Source organism: Rhipicephalus sanguineus, chromosome 1, assembly GCF_013339695.2.
Source record: "Rhipicephalus sanguineus isolate Rsan-2018 chromosome 1, BIME_Rsan_1.4, whole genome shotgun sequence".
Classification (NCBI taxonomy): Eukaryota; Metazoa; Arthropoda; class Arachnida; order Ixodida; family Ixodidae; genus Rhipicephalus; species Rhipicephalus sanguineus.
In genome coordinates, this window is record NC_051176.1 from 207,882,029 (window position 1) to 207,901,116 (window position 19,088).

Genomic DNA, 19,088 nt, shown 5'->3' on the forward strand with positions numbered 1-19,088 from the left:
CATGGATGGTGTTATTCTGATCATAAATCTTATTTTCAGGTTTATGGGGAACATGTCTAGCATCTCCAAGAACATTCTTGGTTATGAGCCATGTTAAATAGTTCTATTCGTAATCTTAGATGATAAGGGATCATCAGCACATTGTTATTTATTTTGCATGCATGTGTAGAATCATCTTGGTGTCATCTGGCATTAAATACTTTAATCATGTTATGGTCACTGTTTAGGCTAGTTGGTCTGTTCTGTTGTTTTCGCCAACATTTATAGCCAGAAGTTATTGTAGTTCGTCATAATGTTTGTTAATCAAAGGAATGTTTGTAATTGAAAACAGTTATGTTAGGGAAGCAGAGAAAAGTTAAAATTGCAAATGGCTTTATGCCTCTGTAATGCAAAGATTTCTAAAATCCTGGAGTTTGGACCATAGTCTAAAAATCCCGGAGAACTTACTAATGGCCACTCATGTTTACTTTTGTTGACCCTTTCTTAATTTTTTCTCCATGCCATAATTGCCAACCCCTCAGTCTACTATCGTTCTGGATTTGGTGGCGACTTTGAGCTCGAAGACTCTGCATACAGTGGGGGATCGGCAGGTCATAAAGAGGGAAATCAACGGCTGCGACGCTTCTTTCCTGAGACTTGGCTGTGGAATAACACCTTAACAGGGTAGGCTTTTGCTTCTAGCATGCTTGGCCTATTGATCCTACTAAAAGCCACTCCAGCCTTGCAGACATGCTTGTAGGCAGACTGCAGTTGTGCAATATTACATCTGTAGAGGATAGCAGTACATGGACAGCCAGAAATTACAAAATGTCTCTAATGAGTGCATAGTTTTCAGTGCTGCATTAGCTTTGAAGTGGCAGACTTTGAAGTGCACAGCAGTGTGTGTATATCGCACATTATACTAGAGTGAGAGCTTGAGTTAGTTGTCACAGGGACACTGTAGAAATTTGATACTTCCCAGTTCATACATCTAAATAAAGAAGGAGCACACACACTAACGGCAAGCTTCCCACATTGATGTGCCATGCAGTACCATGGAGATTTTTTTTTTTGGTCTACCATGCAGGAGGCAGCTCACTGCCACACACCACTGTCAGCTCAGTTACCCTGTTGGATGCTCAGTAAACTCAGATTTGGCAGTGCAGTCACAGTGTGGGAGTGCACTTCAGCGGTGTGTGGTATTGTGTAATCTCAATCTCAGATTTTTCTGATTTAATTAGCCTCCTACTCTGTCCAAAGACCTTCCTCCCCATGGTTTGCATTGGTTGCATGTAAACTTGAAGAGGGTATGAGATATGTAGCACTCTGGAGGAATCAAGATGCCATGTCGTAATTATAGGTCAACTATTCAATAAAAGAAAATAACACAGAAATTTTCTGGGGACTTTCCTGTTTATTGAAAGCTGAGACTAGTTCTGATCAGATATTGATAGCAAGAGCAGTTCAAATGGGGTGGTGCCGGGCAGCTGCTAATAAAGTTACAACTCTAGTTGACTACTATAAAAATAATTGTGACAGGTATCGGTAGTCTACCTAGCCAAGCATGTTTTGCTGCATCTGAAGTTATACTTTACACAGCTCAATTGTGCATCTATGTATAGTAAATTCAGAATTTGTGCACGTACACACATTGTATTACTGTTTTGAATTGTGCCTTGAATGTCCTTGATTTGTGCCTCTGCTTTAGTCCTATTGCTTATAATAAAAAAAAGTACAAGATTCTAAAAATTATGGTAATTGTGGACATTTCTGTGGAAATGCTGGTACATTATTTGACAGGGGATTACAATATAGCTCTTATGTACTACCAGTTTGACTATGCACATGTTTGTGTGGCTGGAGGGCTTTACTTTTTGCATAATAAAAACAGCAGACTTCAGAAGCTTTTGCTTTGATTTCTGCACTCTGTTCACATGACCCACTGCTTTTGCATTTACCTATGGCATAGTACAGGTAGTGCTATTTGCAGAACTGTTGTGACCGAATTGACAGCACAGCACCACATGTGCTTCTTACAGCAGCATCTTTTTAATTCCAAGATGTTTGTTTGCGTACACTTTATGTGTGCATTGTTTTCTTTCTGCTTGTACCTTCAATGTATAATTTTATTAGTAACTTTATAAGCATGCCGAACTCCACAAATCACTTTTGTTTTGTGCTCTCTGTACAATGCTAGCCAATTGAATCTTCTCAAAAGTGGATACTAGATTTTGACAAGAGGGGAATGCAAAAATACTTGGGATTTAAGTGCTCGTGAGAGGACTCAAGGGGACTGGGTTTCTACAACTGTGTTAAGGAACTCGAAATATGAGACACACCCATCTGCCAACCGTTCAGATTTTTTTGCGAGAATGCCTCTTGAATTATGACCAATCCTTCTGATTGTATGGGTATGCCCACAAATCTCTGTAAAAAACTACCCTAACCATCGTCATTTAAATGCAAAAGATGCCATGGCATGCAGTGCAACCCGAATGGTACTTGCCATTATAAGCTAGTACCTTAGAGATGTTCAAGCATTCCCAGAACTGTGGACATGGTGTCCCCAATTCTGAGAACGCTTGAAAATCTGTAATTCTCTGCAGTAGCATCCGTCATAGCCAAGCCGAGGTTACAGTTAAGCTTTATTGAGGATATTTCTGGTGCTGCCCCTCTTCTTGCTACTTAAAGCAACCACGCTGAAATTGGAAATGATTTACATAATTTGTATCGCAGTAAAAAAAAATGATACAAATAAGATCCCCCTTGTTACTGTTTATGAAATTTAGGAATTAAAAGAAAACATGCAAAGCAACATTTAGTGGGGCGCTTGGCACCATGCAGTTGCACATTTCACTAGCAACACTGGCAAACTTGCTAGCTAGCCTAGCTCATAGTAAAGCGGTATTCGAAATTTGGAGCAGAGAGCAATGCTAATTGACTTCTACTGCAGATGCTTGGTCCTACTTGACTGTGAGTGCACATTCCCATGCTCCTTTGCCCCTTCAGTTGCCAAGCTCTTCACACACCCCTTCCATGATATAAAATTATATGCAGGAATATGGAGCAAAACAAACAATATATTACATAACATTAAAAAGTTGTCTTTTTGATGATTAGGAGTTTGTTAGTGGTATTATATCTTGTCATGTAAATGTTATAGTTGATTTTCATTTATAAAGATACTAATCAACTTGTGCACAGACATTCCAGTAAGCACTTAAAAATATCTAGAAATATCTGTGCATGAAAAAACTTGTAAGCTTATGCTAAAAAAAACTTATGTTGAACCTCATTTGTAATCAGAGGTTACAATGGAGTCTCGTGAACTAAAAATACGTTGGATGCGCTATGCACATGCAAGTAATATTTTCAAAGTGCCCAGTACCACAGAAGCTGACGTAGATGCGCTGTGTGGATGGCTGTGCCCTCCCAGCTCATAATTGCTCTTTACTGTGCATTTAGCTTCATATCCATCTGCAGGCTTCTGTGTTGTTGTCTTTATTGTCTTGATATCCACTGTGTATATAGCAGCTGGATATTCCCTGGAGATTCTACTTGTTGACCTGCTTTTTCGAGTGTTTACATTTGAAAGCACCTAAATCTTGCATATTGTGACGATGGAAAGCGTTTATTTACAAGATGGGAAAATGCAGAGGTGTAGCTCGGCCAAGAGTCAACGGCGTCGCTTGTGAGCCAGACCAGCCTCGTTCTCCTCTTCGTCGAATCTTCGCTCGCGCGTTTCACTTCCCGGTTCGCAGACGATGCCCTCTGGGCGAGTCACTCAGATGGTTGATGGTAGCACGGTTTAAGGCGCGCAACGTGTGCCAGCTGTGTTTTGCTAGAGCGGCGACCATTGCTTGTGACGCTTGAGATTACGTACGTGACGTCGCTGAGGCGGTCAAGAATGACGAATGGACCTGAATAGTGGGCCAAGAATTTCTGGCACAAACCACGTTTGCGGACTGGTGTCCATAACCACACAAGATCGCCCTTAGTATAAGATACGGAGCGATGGCAAGCGTCGTAACGTTTCTTAGAACGCTGTTGGGATGCCAAAGTTCGAAGGCGTGCGATGCGACGGGCTTCTTCTGCGCGGCAGAGCGTCTCGGCTACCGAGGTTTCCATGTCTAGCGTGAAAGCTAGTATAGTGTCGAGACAACATCGTGGGGAACAAGCGTACAACAGGTAAAATGGAGAGTAACCTGTAGTCTCATGCTTCGCGGTATTGTACGCGTATGTGATGTAAGGTAGCACTTCGTCCCAGTTTTTGTGCTTGGAATCAACATAAATAGACAGCATGTTCGTGAGAGTCCGGTTCGTGCGCTCTACGAGGCCATTGGTCTGCGGGTGATATGGTGTGGCATGGCGGAAATGGCAGGCAGACAGACGCAGGATCTCTTCAACGACGTCGGCAACGAACTGTCGTCCGCGGTCGCTAATGACAACGCTTGGAGGACCATGGCGGAGAATTATAAAGCGAAGCATAAACTGCGACACGTGCATGGCCGTTGCAGCAGGTATTGCAGCAGGTATTGCAGCAGTTTCTGCGTAGCGCGTCAGGTGGTCAACACAGACGATGATCCATCGATTGTTACTGCTCGATCGTGGAAACGGACCGAGAAGATCGACACCAACTGTCTCGAAGGGAGAGCTAGGAGGTGGCACAGGATGGAGAAGTCCTGGCGGTGTAGCTGTGGGACGCTTGTGTCATTGGCATTGTTCGCATCCAGCAACGTATTTTTCCGTGTCGCATCTTGGGCCAATAGAACCTTTGCTGGATTCGTTGAAGCGTTCTGGCGAAGCCCATGTGGCCGCAGGTTGCGTCGTTGTGTAAGGACTGAAAGACGTGAGCCCGTAAAGTGCGTGGAACAACTAGAAGCAGACGGGCGCCTTGTCCGGAATAATTCTTCTTGTAAAGGACGCCTTCATGAACCACGAAACAGCTTGGGTTTGCGTGTTCGTTCGCGGAGGCGAACAGAGAATCTAGGGAGCGGTCCTCGTGTTGGGCTGTCCGGAAAGTCGTGAGGTCAGGGAACTCGGAGGTAATAGCGTCGATATACTGGTCGAAGTTGTCAGCGTCGCACTCAGTCGTCGGTAGAGGAAGGCGCGATAGGCAGTCGGCGTCTGCGTGCCGGTTACCGCTCTTGTAGCGTACAGTGAAGTTGAACTCCTGTAAGCGCAAAGCCCATCGCGCCAGTCGTCCAGATGGCTCTCAGAGGCCTACCAACCAGCATAGAGAATGATGGTCGGTGATTACCGAGAAGCGACGGCCGTAGATGTATGGGCGAAACTTGTGCACGGCGAAAACGACGGCGAGGCACTCCTGTTCTGTGACTGTGTAATTTCGCTCTGCCTTGCTCAACGAACGACTCGCATAAGCTACCACGTGTTCAGCGTTCTCACGGCGTTGAACGAGCACAGCACCAAGGCCGATTCCACTGGCATCTGTGTGAATTTCCGTTTCAGCAGAAGGAGCGAAATGGCGTAGTACCGGTCCTGAAGTCAGTATGAACCGAAGCTGCTTAAAGGCTGCTTCGCAATCCGGTGTCCAGTGGAAAGGGACGTCCTTTTGCAGCAAGTCAGTCAGTGGTTGTGCTTTATCAGCGAAATTCGGGACAAAGCGGCGAAAGTAAGAACACAGGCCCAGGAAGCTTCGCAGCTCCCTGAGGGACTGCGGCTGCTTGAAGTTGCTGACAGCGGCGACTTTCTGCGGGTCCGGTCTCACGCCATTTTTATCCACCAGGTGTCCCAGAACCAAGGTTTCACGTTCTCCAAAGCGACATTTTTTTGAGTTCAGTGTAAGCGCAGCTTCCTCCAGACAGGTTAGAACGAGGTCAAGGCGATGATTATGTTCTTCAAATGTTCGGCCAAAAATCACCACATCATCCAGGTAACACAGGCAGATTTCCCATTTGAGGCCCCGCAAAACGGTGTAAATAATCAATATGATTATTTGTACAACGTTAATTTCTGAGCACATATTAATGCTCATGAGAGCCTGTTTAAGTGACCATGTGGATAGTTTGGTGGATGCTTTGAAGGTATTCATCCCTTTTATCATAAGTCTGATTTCACCCGATCTATAATCTCACCGAATCTCACTGACTGATTAACAGAAGTTCAACTCAATGTAGTGATCATTGTTGCAGTTGCACTAATCAAGATCTGCACCTTAGGATGCTTCTTAATTTTTGGACTTTAATTGCTGCTGATATAGTATTACCTTTGGTTAATACATTTGCTTTAGACAAATCACTCCTACATCTGAACCTGAACTTTCAAACCACTGCTTCAGGGCTGCTCCACTGTCTGCGTCTTTCACTGCTGGCTCACTTTCTTTGCTGCTGCTTTTTTGACTGCTGGTTCCTTAAAGCAAGTTTTTCTAAGTATGGGAAAAAATGAGCATACAAATGGACCCATGTGAGAAAGATATGAGTACTCTTGAGCTGTTGTTTTTCTTGTATTCTCTCCTCTTTTAAGGCTCGTTTGTTTTGATATATGAACATGTACGACAAATTCGCCCAAGAGTTACCATTTCTAAATGTATTCTCAGATTTTTCGCACCTTGTTATGATAGTTATGGTAGTACCAAAAACACAAAAATTTCAGCAATAAACTTGTTTAGGTTTAATGAAACAGTACTATGAAAAATGAAGGAAGGAAATTTTCGAGAGCTTGTTTGTTTGACACAACCTTAATGAAAACCAGCAGCTAATGAAGCCAAGGAAGGTATAGGGAATGTTAATTGTACTGTTTTAAGTGTATTGTAATAATTGTGAGATAGATGTGAACAATGTGGACGAACAGACAACTTGCCACTGGCAGAGACACATCCCTGCAGTTAATATTGCTGGTGTGACTAAATGTTTTCCGAAAAACAGTCACAAATGTCCGTGGTGCAACTCCACCCCAACACTCGAAACCAAAACTGATGGGAAGTATACTTTTTGTAGAACGCTCTTTAGACAGCTTACCACTTCCAGTGTTTAACCAAAATTAGCAATGGGGCCTACAGAGGAGGAGTTCTGTAAGGTGGGACTCGGTGTGCAACTCTGAGTCTATGTTTGCCTTGAGGCAAGGGGCCAGATGATGTCAAGGTTGTGTCAGCGTGCTTCCCATAATTTTATTTACGTCCATTTTTCTTGCTGCTGCAATGAAAATTAAAACTGTTAAGGGTGTAGCAGATTGTTGGGACAGCTTTGGCTCATGTTTTTGCAGTCTTCTGGCTACAGCCACTGCAGTAGATGAACTGGGCAAGTTCACTGTTGTCAGCTGGCATTCTTTACGCAACATTTTTTGCAGCACTGCGTCCATAACATTACAAAATCTTAATTACCTGTGCTTGGAATATCAAAGGTTCTCTCTTAATTCGTGTATAGTTGCAGAGACATATAGCATTAGTCTTAGGTAGACTGCTTCTCGAAAACTTTGTATTGGATGTACTTAGTGTTGCATAGCAGGATCTGCAGTCATGCAGCACATTACAGTGTCAACAAAATAGGTAAACCAAATATTCACCGACCCAAACTGCTGCTCAACTTGATGCGAAAAGTATGATCAACTGAGAAAATCCAGTGAAAGTTAATCTGAAAAAAAAAAAGAAAAATTACCTCTGGAAAAGCTTTGCATGAAGAGGAAGAAAAAGAACCCCAAGAAAGTATGCAGAGTTTTTGGCAAAGTAATGATGAATGCTGAGCCCTAGACATACTACTATGTGGAATTCTGATATAACAAAATTTGATGTGATGGAAGTGCCAGTTTTTTGGTCATTGTTGTGTAGAGGTTTAACTGCAGTAGCTTTGTATGGAGTCACCATGAAGGAGCAGAGTGGGAACATTTCTTAACCCTTATGAATTCAAAGGCAAATTCAAACAAGTTTCCTTGTGGGGAAACTGCTCTCGATAGGATGATGTTCGAAAGCTTAATGTTTCGCCCATAGTGGTTTGTTTCTCGAGTAATATTTGGGCATCATAAACATTCATTTACAGTAATAGTTCGTCTCTGAATTTTGTTTTGTTTGCAGTTTGAGTGTTCTTATGACACCAGGTATTATAGTTTATAACTTCTTAGGTGTAGGCCATAACTGTAAAAATGGGGGGGGGGGGGGGGGGGGGGGGGGGGGGGAGGGTACATACCGTATAAACGCGTGTAAGGGCCGCACTTTTTTTTTTCAAGAAATGAGGGCCAATTTTTAGGGTGCGGCCCATACACGCGACATCTTTTTTTTTTAAGTAAAAACGCACCAGTTAGCGAACGAAGAGCGTTTATTGCAGTATACGACATTTCTTGCGACATACGTGCTCAATCGTCGTCACTCCTCGGCGAGTCCTCAGACTTGGAGTCCCACATGCAGTCATCTTCCGTGCCATCCAAGCTGTTAGATATCCCGGCGACTTTAAAACTTCGGGACACATTGTCCGTCGACACCGAGCTCCACGCAAATGGGATCCACCCAAGTACAGTCGCCAAGGCTAGTCCCTTCACACACAGCATGTCCGTTGTGAGTGCAAGACCATCATTCCGCACTTCAGTCACATAGCGGAGCAAGTCTTCTTCCAAATCGGGAAACTTGCACTGCTCTCTTCGGAAAGCGCGCTTAGTGCTGTTGGTGTTTCGCAAGGCTTCTTTTTGAGCACACCAACGTCGAACACACTTCTCGTCAACGTCGAATTTTCTGCCGGCGGCACGTTTCCCATGCTCGAGAGCATACTCGATCACCTTCAACTTATAGCCAGCCGTGTAGCTATTCAGGTACTTGCCCATCTTGCCAAAACGTGAACGCCGAGTAGAAAACAAGCTAGCACGAAGGTCATCGAACAGTGCAGAAAACTACAGCAAACGGCTGGCTGAACTGCAAAAACCGAACAACGCGAACGCCATGCCAAAGTTGGTGATGCTAATGCCGATATGAATAGCGCCAATAGCGCGTTTGTATAGAGATGTGAGAAGCTAAAGATAAAATCCTGCTTTAACCTTTAGTTGGCGGGTCTATGAATACTAATAAAAAGTTAAAATTTTTAGCCCACTTCACGAACATCTTAACACGAATAAAATCCAAAAATATATAACTCTGGTGACGACGATGATGGTTGCGTTTCCTTGCGCCATCTATCGACTACGCCTAGAAGCTTACGCGCGCGCGCATTTTGAATACGTATTGGTTGAGGAAAGTGTGGGTGCGGCTCTTACGCGGATTTTTTTTTTTTTTAGAATATACACTTCAAGAAAACGGGGTGCGGCCCTTACACGGGTGCGGCCCTTACACGCGTTTATACGGTATGTGGGGCATCTTTCTGTTGCAAAGCAATAATCATCATCTGGCTTACCGCGCTTCCTTTCTTGAAAACTGTATGCTCTCTACTTCTCCGTTGAGAATTTTATGCCATGCTGATGGCGTAAGCATCGGGATTCGGAAGGAGCAGGTGCACGACAATTATCAAAGGAATGGTATGAGAGATACATGATTACTGCTGTACAACAGAAAGATGACCCAAATAGCCCCTCTGCCCCCACTTCCTTTTTGTTTGTGTATGGGGCATCAAACTGAAACATATCCTCTAAGTATACCGTATCCGGAAAGAAAACAAATTTTCTCTGCTATTTGTGTTCACAAGGCTGATAACCTAAATAAAAATAAACTGTTTTTGGCATGCTTGAGAATGTTAATATGCATTGTCAAGGGGCTTCATGGTTTTCTTTCTTCTTTTTTTGTGTGGGATGCTTACTCAGTGCCTCTGTTTTCCCTCTTGTTCTCTCGTCTTTCTTCTTTTTTCTACCTCTTTTGCATGCTCTTGTCCGTCCTTCCATTTGCTCCCTCTGGACACTCCGGGCAGTCTATGCGAGGAAGCAAGTGATTCGTCTAGACACAGATGTCTTGACCAATCCCGTCCTTCCACCGGCTGGGCTCCCTGAAGCACCACCTCAGGTGCCTGGTCGCATTAGGCTACGTCAGCAGTACCCTGAAACTTGGCTTTGGACCAATGCCACTGCCAGGTATTCACAAATGCAGCTTGCAGTGCATCTTTCATCTTGTGGGGAGAATGCTGCCATTTTCATTTTCTGGTGCTCTGCCAACTTGCATTGACTGTTTACTGTTATGGAAGTCACTCCTGGGTGCAGTGAGAGCAGTGGTTTGAGGTTTTTATTTATTACGATGTGGCTGATGTGAGAGATTTTATTGTGAATGTGTAGATGAAAGTAGCTGTTGAATAAAAGACAAATGAAAAGTGCATCATGATGCCGCTTTGTTTACATTCCTAAAACACCTTGGGGCTCTGCATTCGTACGTCTTGGTGTGCTGTGTTCAGTACAGTAGTAATGATGGCTACGATTCATGTTGATGCAGCATGGAGGCATTTGTGTAAGGGCTTGTCAACCGGAAGCCAACTGGAAGTGTTTCTGGTTAACCTCCCTGCCTTCTCCTTTTCTGTTTTCCTTGTCATACACAATGTTACAATGCAGAAGTCGGTCTTGCTTCGCGGGTTCGACCCTGGCCGTGGCGGTAGCATTTCGATGGAGGCGAAATGGTAGAGGCCCGTGTACTTAGATTTAGGTGCACATTAAAGAACACCAGATGGTTGAAATTTCTGGAGCCCTCCACTACGGCATCTCTCATAATCATATTGGGGTTTTGGGACATAAAACCCCAGATATTATTACTAAGTTGGTCTCGCTTGCAATTCTTGCACTATGAAGCAGAGGTAGAAACAAAGCACAACACAAAAATTTAATAGGAGCCAGATCCGCAATGGGGGCTTTCATGTGTGGTTTGAAGGTTTGATTGGCTTGTACTATATTTTAAAAGTTGTGTGACCTGCCATGATATCCCTGTGGCTATGGTGTTGTGCACTGAGGTGGAGGTTGTGGGTCCAATCTCTGTTACAGTGGTCACATTTTGGTGAGGAAAGATAACAGTGGTCATGTACTTAAATTTAGGTGCATGTAAAAACTCCAGGTGGTCAGTGTTAACCGAGAGCACCCCATCTACGGCATGCGTCATAATCTCGTAATCTCATTGCTGATTTGGCATGTGAACTCTAAAAAAAAAAAATTTATTTAGCCCTGTAGACAAATATAAGCTTTGGTTCTTGTACTGCTGTCTTATATCCTAGTTTCGCAGTTGGCTGGCTTGATTGAGTACTGAAAGGAATTGGTATTTAGGACCACAATAAAATTGATTTACTGTTGTTTGCTGTACCATGAAATGCATTCGTGATCTTCTTTAAACATTCCTAATGATGAAAACCTGTTTTTTCTTATCACAGTCATGATGGTAGGGCTGTCATTTCAAGTACTGTTCCCGACACTATTACATCATGGGTTATCAGTGCATTTGCGCTAGATTCCCTCACTGGTCTTGGCATTGCACCCTCCCAAGCAAAAGTAAGATGCTCTATTATGTTGCTTATTTGTAGTGAATAGTATGTAAAGAATTCAATAGACAAAAAAAAAAACTTGGCACATATACTATGCAGGTATTATATCTTGTACATGTGGTACTTTTTATTCTACCAGTGGTGTATGCTATGTCAGTCAATTACAGCCTCAGTTTTTTATTCAATTTGCAAAAATTCTGTGCTCTCAGAGTATGATGCAACGTCAAATAAGTACAGTAAAAGCTCGTTAATTCGAATTCCACGGGAACGCTGAGCAATTTCGAATTAAACAAAATTCGAAATAATGAAAGTGAGCAAAAATGGGTGGATTTCGGGGGTGGGGGCACGAAAAATATTTATTGGCCAAAAAAGTCGGTGATGACCATTTGCTTCTTTTCTCTGAATGCCACAGCTGCGGCTCTCTGTTCCAGCGCGCGGACGCGGCGCAGGGAATCCTCTTCACCCTCTTCAAAGCTGAAGAAGAGACGCGCCACATTAAGTGCCTCCATCACCGCAGAAGCTGACGGGCGCACAGGCGCTTCGTCATCTTCATCTTCCTCACCTTCTGGCTCTTCAGCAACAGGCTTCGCACCGGCTACTTGAGCGATAATGTCCTCATCAGTCAGGGCACCACACACCGATGCACCGGTGTCAACTTCAACATAATCGGCAAAACGTACGCCCCGAAGAGTGTCGCGCAATGCCACTGGCATGAGCTCCTCAGCCCCGTCCACGTCGACGTCGCAACTATCCTGCACACTTCCAGCTGCAAATCCACTGTGGCGGAAACAGTTTGCGATTGTGGTCGCGGTCACCTGTTCCCATGCGCGCACCAACATGTGCATGGCAGTGAGCAGCGTAATGCCGAAGTCCTTCCTGTCGCCCGCGCACAAAATCATTCTCTCCAGCATGTGACGCCTATAAAAGCACTTGATGTTCCTTATCACACCCTGGTCCATTGGCTGTAGGGCCGCAGTCGTATTTGCTGGAAGGAACACTAAGTTTGTTGCTCTCAGCTCAACGTCGACTTTGTGCGCCGAACAGTTGTCGACGACAAGAACAACGCGTCTGCCGCCCAGTTCCATTCGCCTGTCGAATTTCAGTAGCCACTTCCTGAATAGGTCACCTGTCATCCAGGCTTTCTTGTTTGCGGCGTACTCCGTCGGCAGTGACAGAATGTTTTTGAAGCACTGGCTTGAGTGCTTTGCCAATCACAAAAAGGGGGACCTTTTCCGTACCGGTCATATTTGCGGCGACCAGAACAGTGACACGCTCTTTGCTGTGCTTGCCGCCGGCACAGCTGTCTCCCTTGTAGGTGATCGTCTTGTCTGGCTGCAATTTGAAAAATAACGCTGTCTCGTCAGCGTTAAACACATCCTGTGGTGAGTAGCTCTCCAAGTACTGCTGCAGGGTGTCGCTTCTCCAAGTAGCGCATGTTTCGGCGTCCACTTCCTTTGCCTCGCCGGATAACGTGGGGAATACGAGATTGTGCCGCTCCCTGAAACGATGAAACCATCCCTCGGAGGCGACAAAGTCTTCAATGTCCAAGCGCAGGGCGAAATCGGCTGCCTTGGCCATGATGATAGGGCCGCTCAATGCGATACTCTGGGCTCTCATTTCTTTAACCCAGATAATCAAAGCCGACTCCAGTTCCGGGGACTTCGCTGTCCTTAGCCTTTTTCGACTGGCGCCAAAATCCTCGGCTTCATAGGCGTTTTCAATGGCCGTCCTGTTGCGTATGTAGGTTGACAACGTGCTCGGAGGTATGCAGTGCTTCCTCGCAATTTCGTATTTGCTCGAGTTCCCTTGGTCAACCTTTCGCAAAATCTCCACCTTCTCCTTGACAGTCTTCGCGCAGTAGTTTCCCCGCGGCATCTTGCAACTTCGATGCGGAATAAGACGGCTTGACGGCGTGAACGAACAACGTGCTCGAGGAACAAAGTGACGCTGCCGGGTGCGGCCTAGGACTGCTAGGACTACTCCGCCGACTCCTCAGCGTCCCGCGGGTCCCGCGTATACAAGTGGCGCCAGGCGCTGAGATAGCGGGAGGGCTACGGAAAAAAAAAAAAATTGCTCCCTGGATTTCGGAGGCCATACTTTGCTCGCCCTTTGCTCGGAGGCCACTTGAAGCTCGAAAAAACCGGTCGTGCCACCTATCGTTCGGCCGTAAAAGCTTCCACTAGTGTTTGACGATGATGACGCTCGGCGGCGCGCGCTTCGAATTATCCGTAGAGGCGGCAATTTCTGTTCGAATTAACGAATCGTTTTACACATGGTCTCCTATGCACTGCGGACCGGACTGCGGCGACCATTTTGAATTATCCAAAATCTCGAATTAATGAGGTGTGAATTAACGAGCTTTCACTGTATAGAAATTGGTATGCGTAACTGCTCGAGGTAACCACATCGCCTCGCTACAAATTAGATTACTAAAGGTGACATTGTCTCCGGTGTAAGTGTACGAGCCAATATTATTCTGATGAAGTATGCACTAAAGACTGTGGCAACAAAAGTATGTGCATTACTTAGCCCTAAATTGTCGCATTTTAAGCCGTGAGCACTGTATATCGAATGCTCGGGACACTTTCCTGGACAGATATCTGTTGAATGCGAAATTAGTAGGGCTTTTATGGAAAAAAATCGATGGCAAGGGATAGCATTTGAGAATGTCATGTGTGTATTTACTGTTGAAGTGAACTATGAATTGTATCAGTATGATTTAAGCATTTTACCTACCACTGTAGGCTTGAATTTATTTTTTTCATGCTGAATTGTTAAGCAGACCGATGTTAATCCTGTAGTGTTACTCACCACAAGATATTTTGGTTGAAATTTTGAAAAGAATTTGGTTAACATTTTTCTGATAGTGAATGTTTTCTGTTGTAGGTGACCGTCTTCAGGCCATTTTTTGTGACTGCTAGTTTGCCATACTCAGTTCTTCGTGGAGAGAGTGTAGCAATTCAGTGCGTAGTTTTCAATTACAACAACAAGGAAGTTCAGGTAAGCTTTTATCTTTTTCAGCCTGTAATGCTTGAGTGTTAAGGAGCCATTTTTATTTAGTTATTTGTAACTATCTTTTATGCATTTCAGGCGGAAGTGACATTAGAGAATCGACGTGGAGAGTTCATCTTCAGTTCATTGTCAAATGATGTCACAGGAGAAGAAGGAAAAGACAGACGTTCTAAGACGGTAAAAGTAAGTGCCATGTTGGAGATCTTTTGGTTATTGCTGCTATGTGCTGTGCACTTCCGGATGTACACTTCACTTGAACTTCTAAAAGCTTGTTTGATTTTTATGCATAGTGCTGCTATTGAAGCAGCTTTGTGCGCAGTGACTGCACGCAAAGTAAAACTGTCTGTAAAAGCTTTGCTTTAAATGGACACAAGTTGTATGAAAGAGCATACAAGTAGAGTGTTCATTTTAATACTTCTTGTATTGCTATAACCTCTGCAGCTTTCTTTCTTCTAAGCTTTTACAAATTTAGTATTACCAGGCATGTGTTGCTTTTTTGGTCTATAACTGCTTTATCATGTTATTAGTGCACTTTAAGGCATCATTGCTGTATCCGAAATTTATTGTATGTTGTCCCTTGTTATACTGCGAAAGACGCACGTCTTATTGCACAACAATTGAATAGAGTTGTGCAATTTCAAATCTGAACAAGCTGCAGCACTTGCTCCAGAATGTAAATGTGATACAGGTAGAAATACTAATGGACTTGACCTCTGATACAGCATTTCATTAATGCTAGCATTGTGACTTCAGTGTTGCTCTGCTTTCTAGACACTTGTTATAAAATATGCAATATTTCAACCTTAATCAATTCTGGTTATTAGATTTAGGTGCACACTAAAAAAGCCGAGGCCATAAAAATGAATTCGGAGGCTCTCACAATTGCATGGCTCGAAATCTACTTTAGTTTAGGCCAGTAAAATCTGATGATTTAATATATTTAGTTATTTCTGGTCAGTGTTTATGGTTTCTTCACCAGCATTACACATCAACAATGTTGTTTAGTGTTTTTGGCTTAAATAATTTAACATTGAATGAAAATGAGATTAGCCAGCTGGTTTGCTAAAATATTAAGGTACTTCTGCCGGACCCGATGTGTACCGTATTTACTCGAATCTAATGCGCACCTTTTTTTCGGCAAAACGAGTCGAAAAATCGCATGCGCGTTAGAATCGAGTACCGAAAAAAAAAAAAAAAAAACTCGGTTATCGTATTGCCATCGGCATTTCAAAATGGCCGCCTCCTACGCGCCTCGGCCATTTCTTTCTGTCATTGTTTCAGTTCGTACGTGTGCTGAGGAGTTTGTCATCCCGTTCTACATTCGCATCGGTGGCATGGAAGTGCCCACTCGAAATACTCGATGAGTGCACCACGATGTCGCATTTCAAAGAAAAGTTATTACATGTGCAGAGACGGACGGAAATCGGGCCGCATCGCGATCGTTTGGAGTTGCCGAAACGTGCGTGCGAGACTGGCACAAACAGAAGCAGAAGATTGTTTTACAGCACAGCTTCACGAAAAAGTTTCTGTAGACAAAAGCAGGGCCTGTTTGCAGAAATCGAAAAGCGTTGACAGCGACAAGGAGTTGTCCGACAGCGACGAAGGCTGATCCATTATGCGACTCGTATCGCCGCCGTAGTGGTGACAGTTTCAGCGGCAAGGCCCGCCGTTTGACTTTGTGTTTTCATTTTTTTAAACTTTGGTTCTTTAAAAGCCAAATACTTGTTCTTCTGAATGTGCAAAGGTGGACTCCTACGGACTTCTTTTGTTCATTTCTCTCACGAAAAATGGGTGCGCGTTAGAATCGATGTTGTACTTTTTTTTTTTTGGTCGCGGAAAACGGGTGCGCGTTACAATCGAGGGCGCGGTAGAATCGAGTAAATACGGTATGTTTTTTGTGTTTATTTGCAACTTGGCATGATTATTACACATGACTGACTTGTTCCTTGAACAAGTTGTGCTGTGCTCCTGATAAATTTCACTGTCACTTCTCAGGTGCCAGCTCAAGACGGTGTACCTGTGTCTTTTCTGATCACACCTCTCAAGCTGGGCTACATTGACATACGGGTATCGGCTACTTCAAGTCTGGCTGGTGACGCCGTATTGAAGAAGCTTCTTGTCAAGGTAAATTTTTGGTATTTCTCATCAGAACCATCCTTGCTTTTACATAATTTTACTTTTATAGCTGTTATATAGGACATACGCAAGCCCCATATGTGTTCATAGGTGTTCATGCACTCAATGCTTCGGTATTTTTAAGATAACAAATCTGGGCAATTGAGTACTTTTAAATAAATAGTATGTAAACAAATAAACTTACATATATACTATAGCAGATGTTGAGTGGCTTGCACACAGAATCGCTTTTGATACAATAAGGACTGGTCAGTGGCATAGCTAGGGAAGGGTAGGGGCTCAACACTCCCCCCCCCCCCCCGAAATTTTTTAATTTTGCATGTGTATATTAACATGCACACATACAAACACATGCCCAAACATACATAAAGTATGGTTGAACCCACCCTGAAAAAAATTTTTGGCTACACTACTGGGAATGGTGTCTATGTAAATCAATGCAGCGATGCAGTGTCGGGTAGTGCTGAAGCACAGCACAGTGCTACATGTATTGCTGATAGTCACAATATGTACATTGTGCAGGTAGTTAAGGGACGTGGGTTCACTGACCAATGTATTCTACAAAATCACTTTTATCTGCTGCAGCCTGAAGGATCGAAACAGCACTTCAACAAGGCCATCTTAATTGACAGAAGGAATCCTTCAGCTCCACCCACCGTGGCTAACATCAGTATTCCCATTCCAAAGAATGCAGTTCCTGGATCGGAGAGGATCACCATTTCTGCAATTGGCAAGTGTCTTAGTCATTTATCGATTACTTGCCCTGGCATAGTGGTGCATAGCCCAATGTTGTGGGATTCAGTCCTGTCTGCAGTGGCCACATTTCAATGGATGTGGCTGCATAAACACTCATTTACTTAAGTTTACATGCTCTTCGTCAAATCTCAGGTAGTCCAAATTGACCCACTATAATGTGTCTCATTACGAGATCTTAGTTTTGGTACTACCTGCAATGCGTTGTGCATTGTTGATTGTGGTGGCATTCTGAACTCAATGCTCGTGTTTGCTTGAAATATTGCAAAAATTACTGGAGGTGGTTTGGGGCCCTTTAAAGAACACCAGGTGGTTGAAATTTCTGGAGCCCTCCACTACGGAATGCCTCATAATTATATTGTGGTTTTGGCACATAAAACCCCAGATATTATTATTAATCAAGGCCTTTATCAGAGATCAAAAGCAAGTTGTGTTGTCACTCTAGCCATGAGTATTTGGGCAACATCTGGATGCACAAATAATGGTTGCTGCACGGAGAATTTTGTCTGTGCACATATGCTTGCTTGCTTTGAAAAGCAGACAAGACACTGTCCTTGCTTTTCATTGAACTAACAGATTTTTTTTTTATTCTGAGCCATTCTTGGGCTATATGATGCAGTCACAGTGATTAACCTGGGTAAGCGTAGAGGAAATAGCCTTTCTTGGCTTCTGTGTCAGCTTCATACTCTTTGTTCTCCTTCTCATTTTTTAAAATATAGCTGTGTTTAATCGACTTTATTGGCTTTTGGCATAACAGCCATCATGACTATACAGAGTATCCATATATTATGTGTTAATTGTTAGCAGGATTGTTGCATTGGTTTTGTTGGAAAAGGATGTGCTAGGGCTGTGTGTTGGTTAATAAGTACAGTCCTCGCAGATTGAAATTCATCAATTTGAGACTGCATGTACTTTTGTTTTCACTGCCTTCAGTTTGTGTAGTATCTGTGTAATTTCAACATGGACATTTGCATCAGAGCTAACCCTATTTTTAGCAGCCAGTTTCGTAGGGATATGATGCATTGGTCTCGAGCATTTGAGCATACCAGTCGTTATACTGAAAGTTTTGGTGTTGCATTTCAATCCATGAAGACTGCGCATCAGATTGCTGATATGTTCCTTGGAAGTATGTTTTTAGGTTATAACTATACTGAATCTCTGACCCTTGACATCATTCCTGTGACAAGTTCCCCTAGCTTTCATATTCCATCCCTTCGTCATGGAAAACCTATTTAGGGCACTCTGCAGTAACGTATTTTTGTTATTCCACGAAGCTGTCTTTTTGTAATGCATGAAGTCTAACCTTATGTTGTACATATTTTTGTTAATGGCTTGAATTTGAATTTGCCTGCCTAAGGCACTTCTTGAGCAAGTGTCTTCTCACATTATCTGTTGCGGTGATTGTAAGTGCATTATTAATTAGGGGTGTGCGAATATTCGAAATTTCGAATATTTTTCTAATAGTGTTTGCTATTTGATTCGATTCGCACTGGAATTTTACTATTCGAACTATTCGAACTTCCCAAAAACAAATACAGTCAACGTCCGATTGAAAGTGACCCCTTCAAATTTTCAATATGCTTCACCTCATCACACCCTGGTATTGCGGCAAAGCTGCTTTTCAAGCTCTGTTACAGTCAAACTTTGCCAAGAGACAGTCAACGTCCGATTGAAAGTGGTCCCTAGATTTTCAGTATGCTTCATCTCATCCCACCGCAGTATTTCGGCAAAGCTGCCTTTCAAGCTCCATTACCGTCGAACATTGCCAAGAGGCAGTCAATGTCCGATTGGAAGTGGTCGCTAGAATTTTAATATGCTTCACCTCATCAC

General features: G+C 43.5%; 1 protein-coding gene across 3 annotated transcripts in view; it reads left to right on the plus strand.

The window, feature by feature from the left end:
* Nucleotides 1-19,088, plus strand: part of LOC119406450 (CD109 antigen) — a 132,126-nt gene that overhangs the window by 82,307 nt on the left and 30,731 nt on the right. For 2 of the 3 annotated variants that reach the window (XM_037673200.2, XM_037673206.2), the window contains 6 exons: nucleotides 9,816-9,975; nucleotides 11,247-11,364; nucleotides 14,244-14,357; nucleotides 14,448-14,552; nucleotides 16,365-16,493; nucleotides 17,091-17,235. In XM_037673200.2, the coding sequence (XP_037529128.1) occupies nucleotides 9,816-9,975; nucleotides 11,247-11,364; nucleotides 14,244-14,357; nucleotides 14,448-14,552; nucleotides 16,365-16,493; nucleotides 17,091-17,235 (771 nt within the window). Of the gene's footprint in view, nucleotides 1-521; nucleotides 664-9,815; nucleotides 9,976-11,246; nucleotides 11,365-14,243; nucleotides 14,358-14,447; nucleotides 14,553-16,364; nucleotides 16,494-17,090; nucleotides 17,236-19,088 lie in introns of all 3 variants that reach the window. The other variant, XM_037673214.2, reaches the window with a different exon arrangement.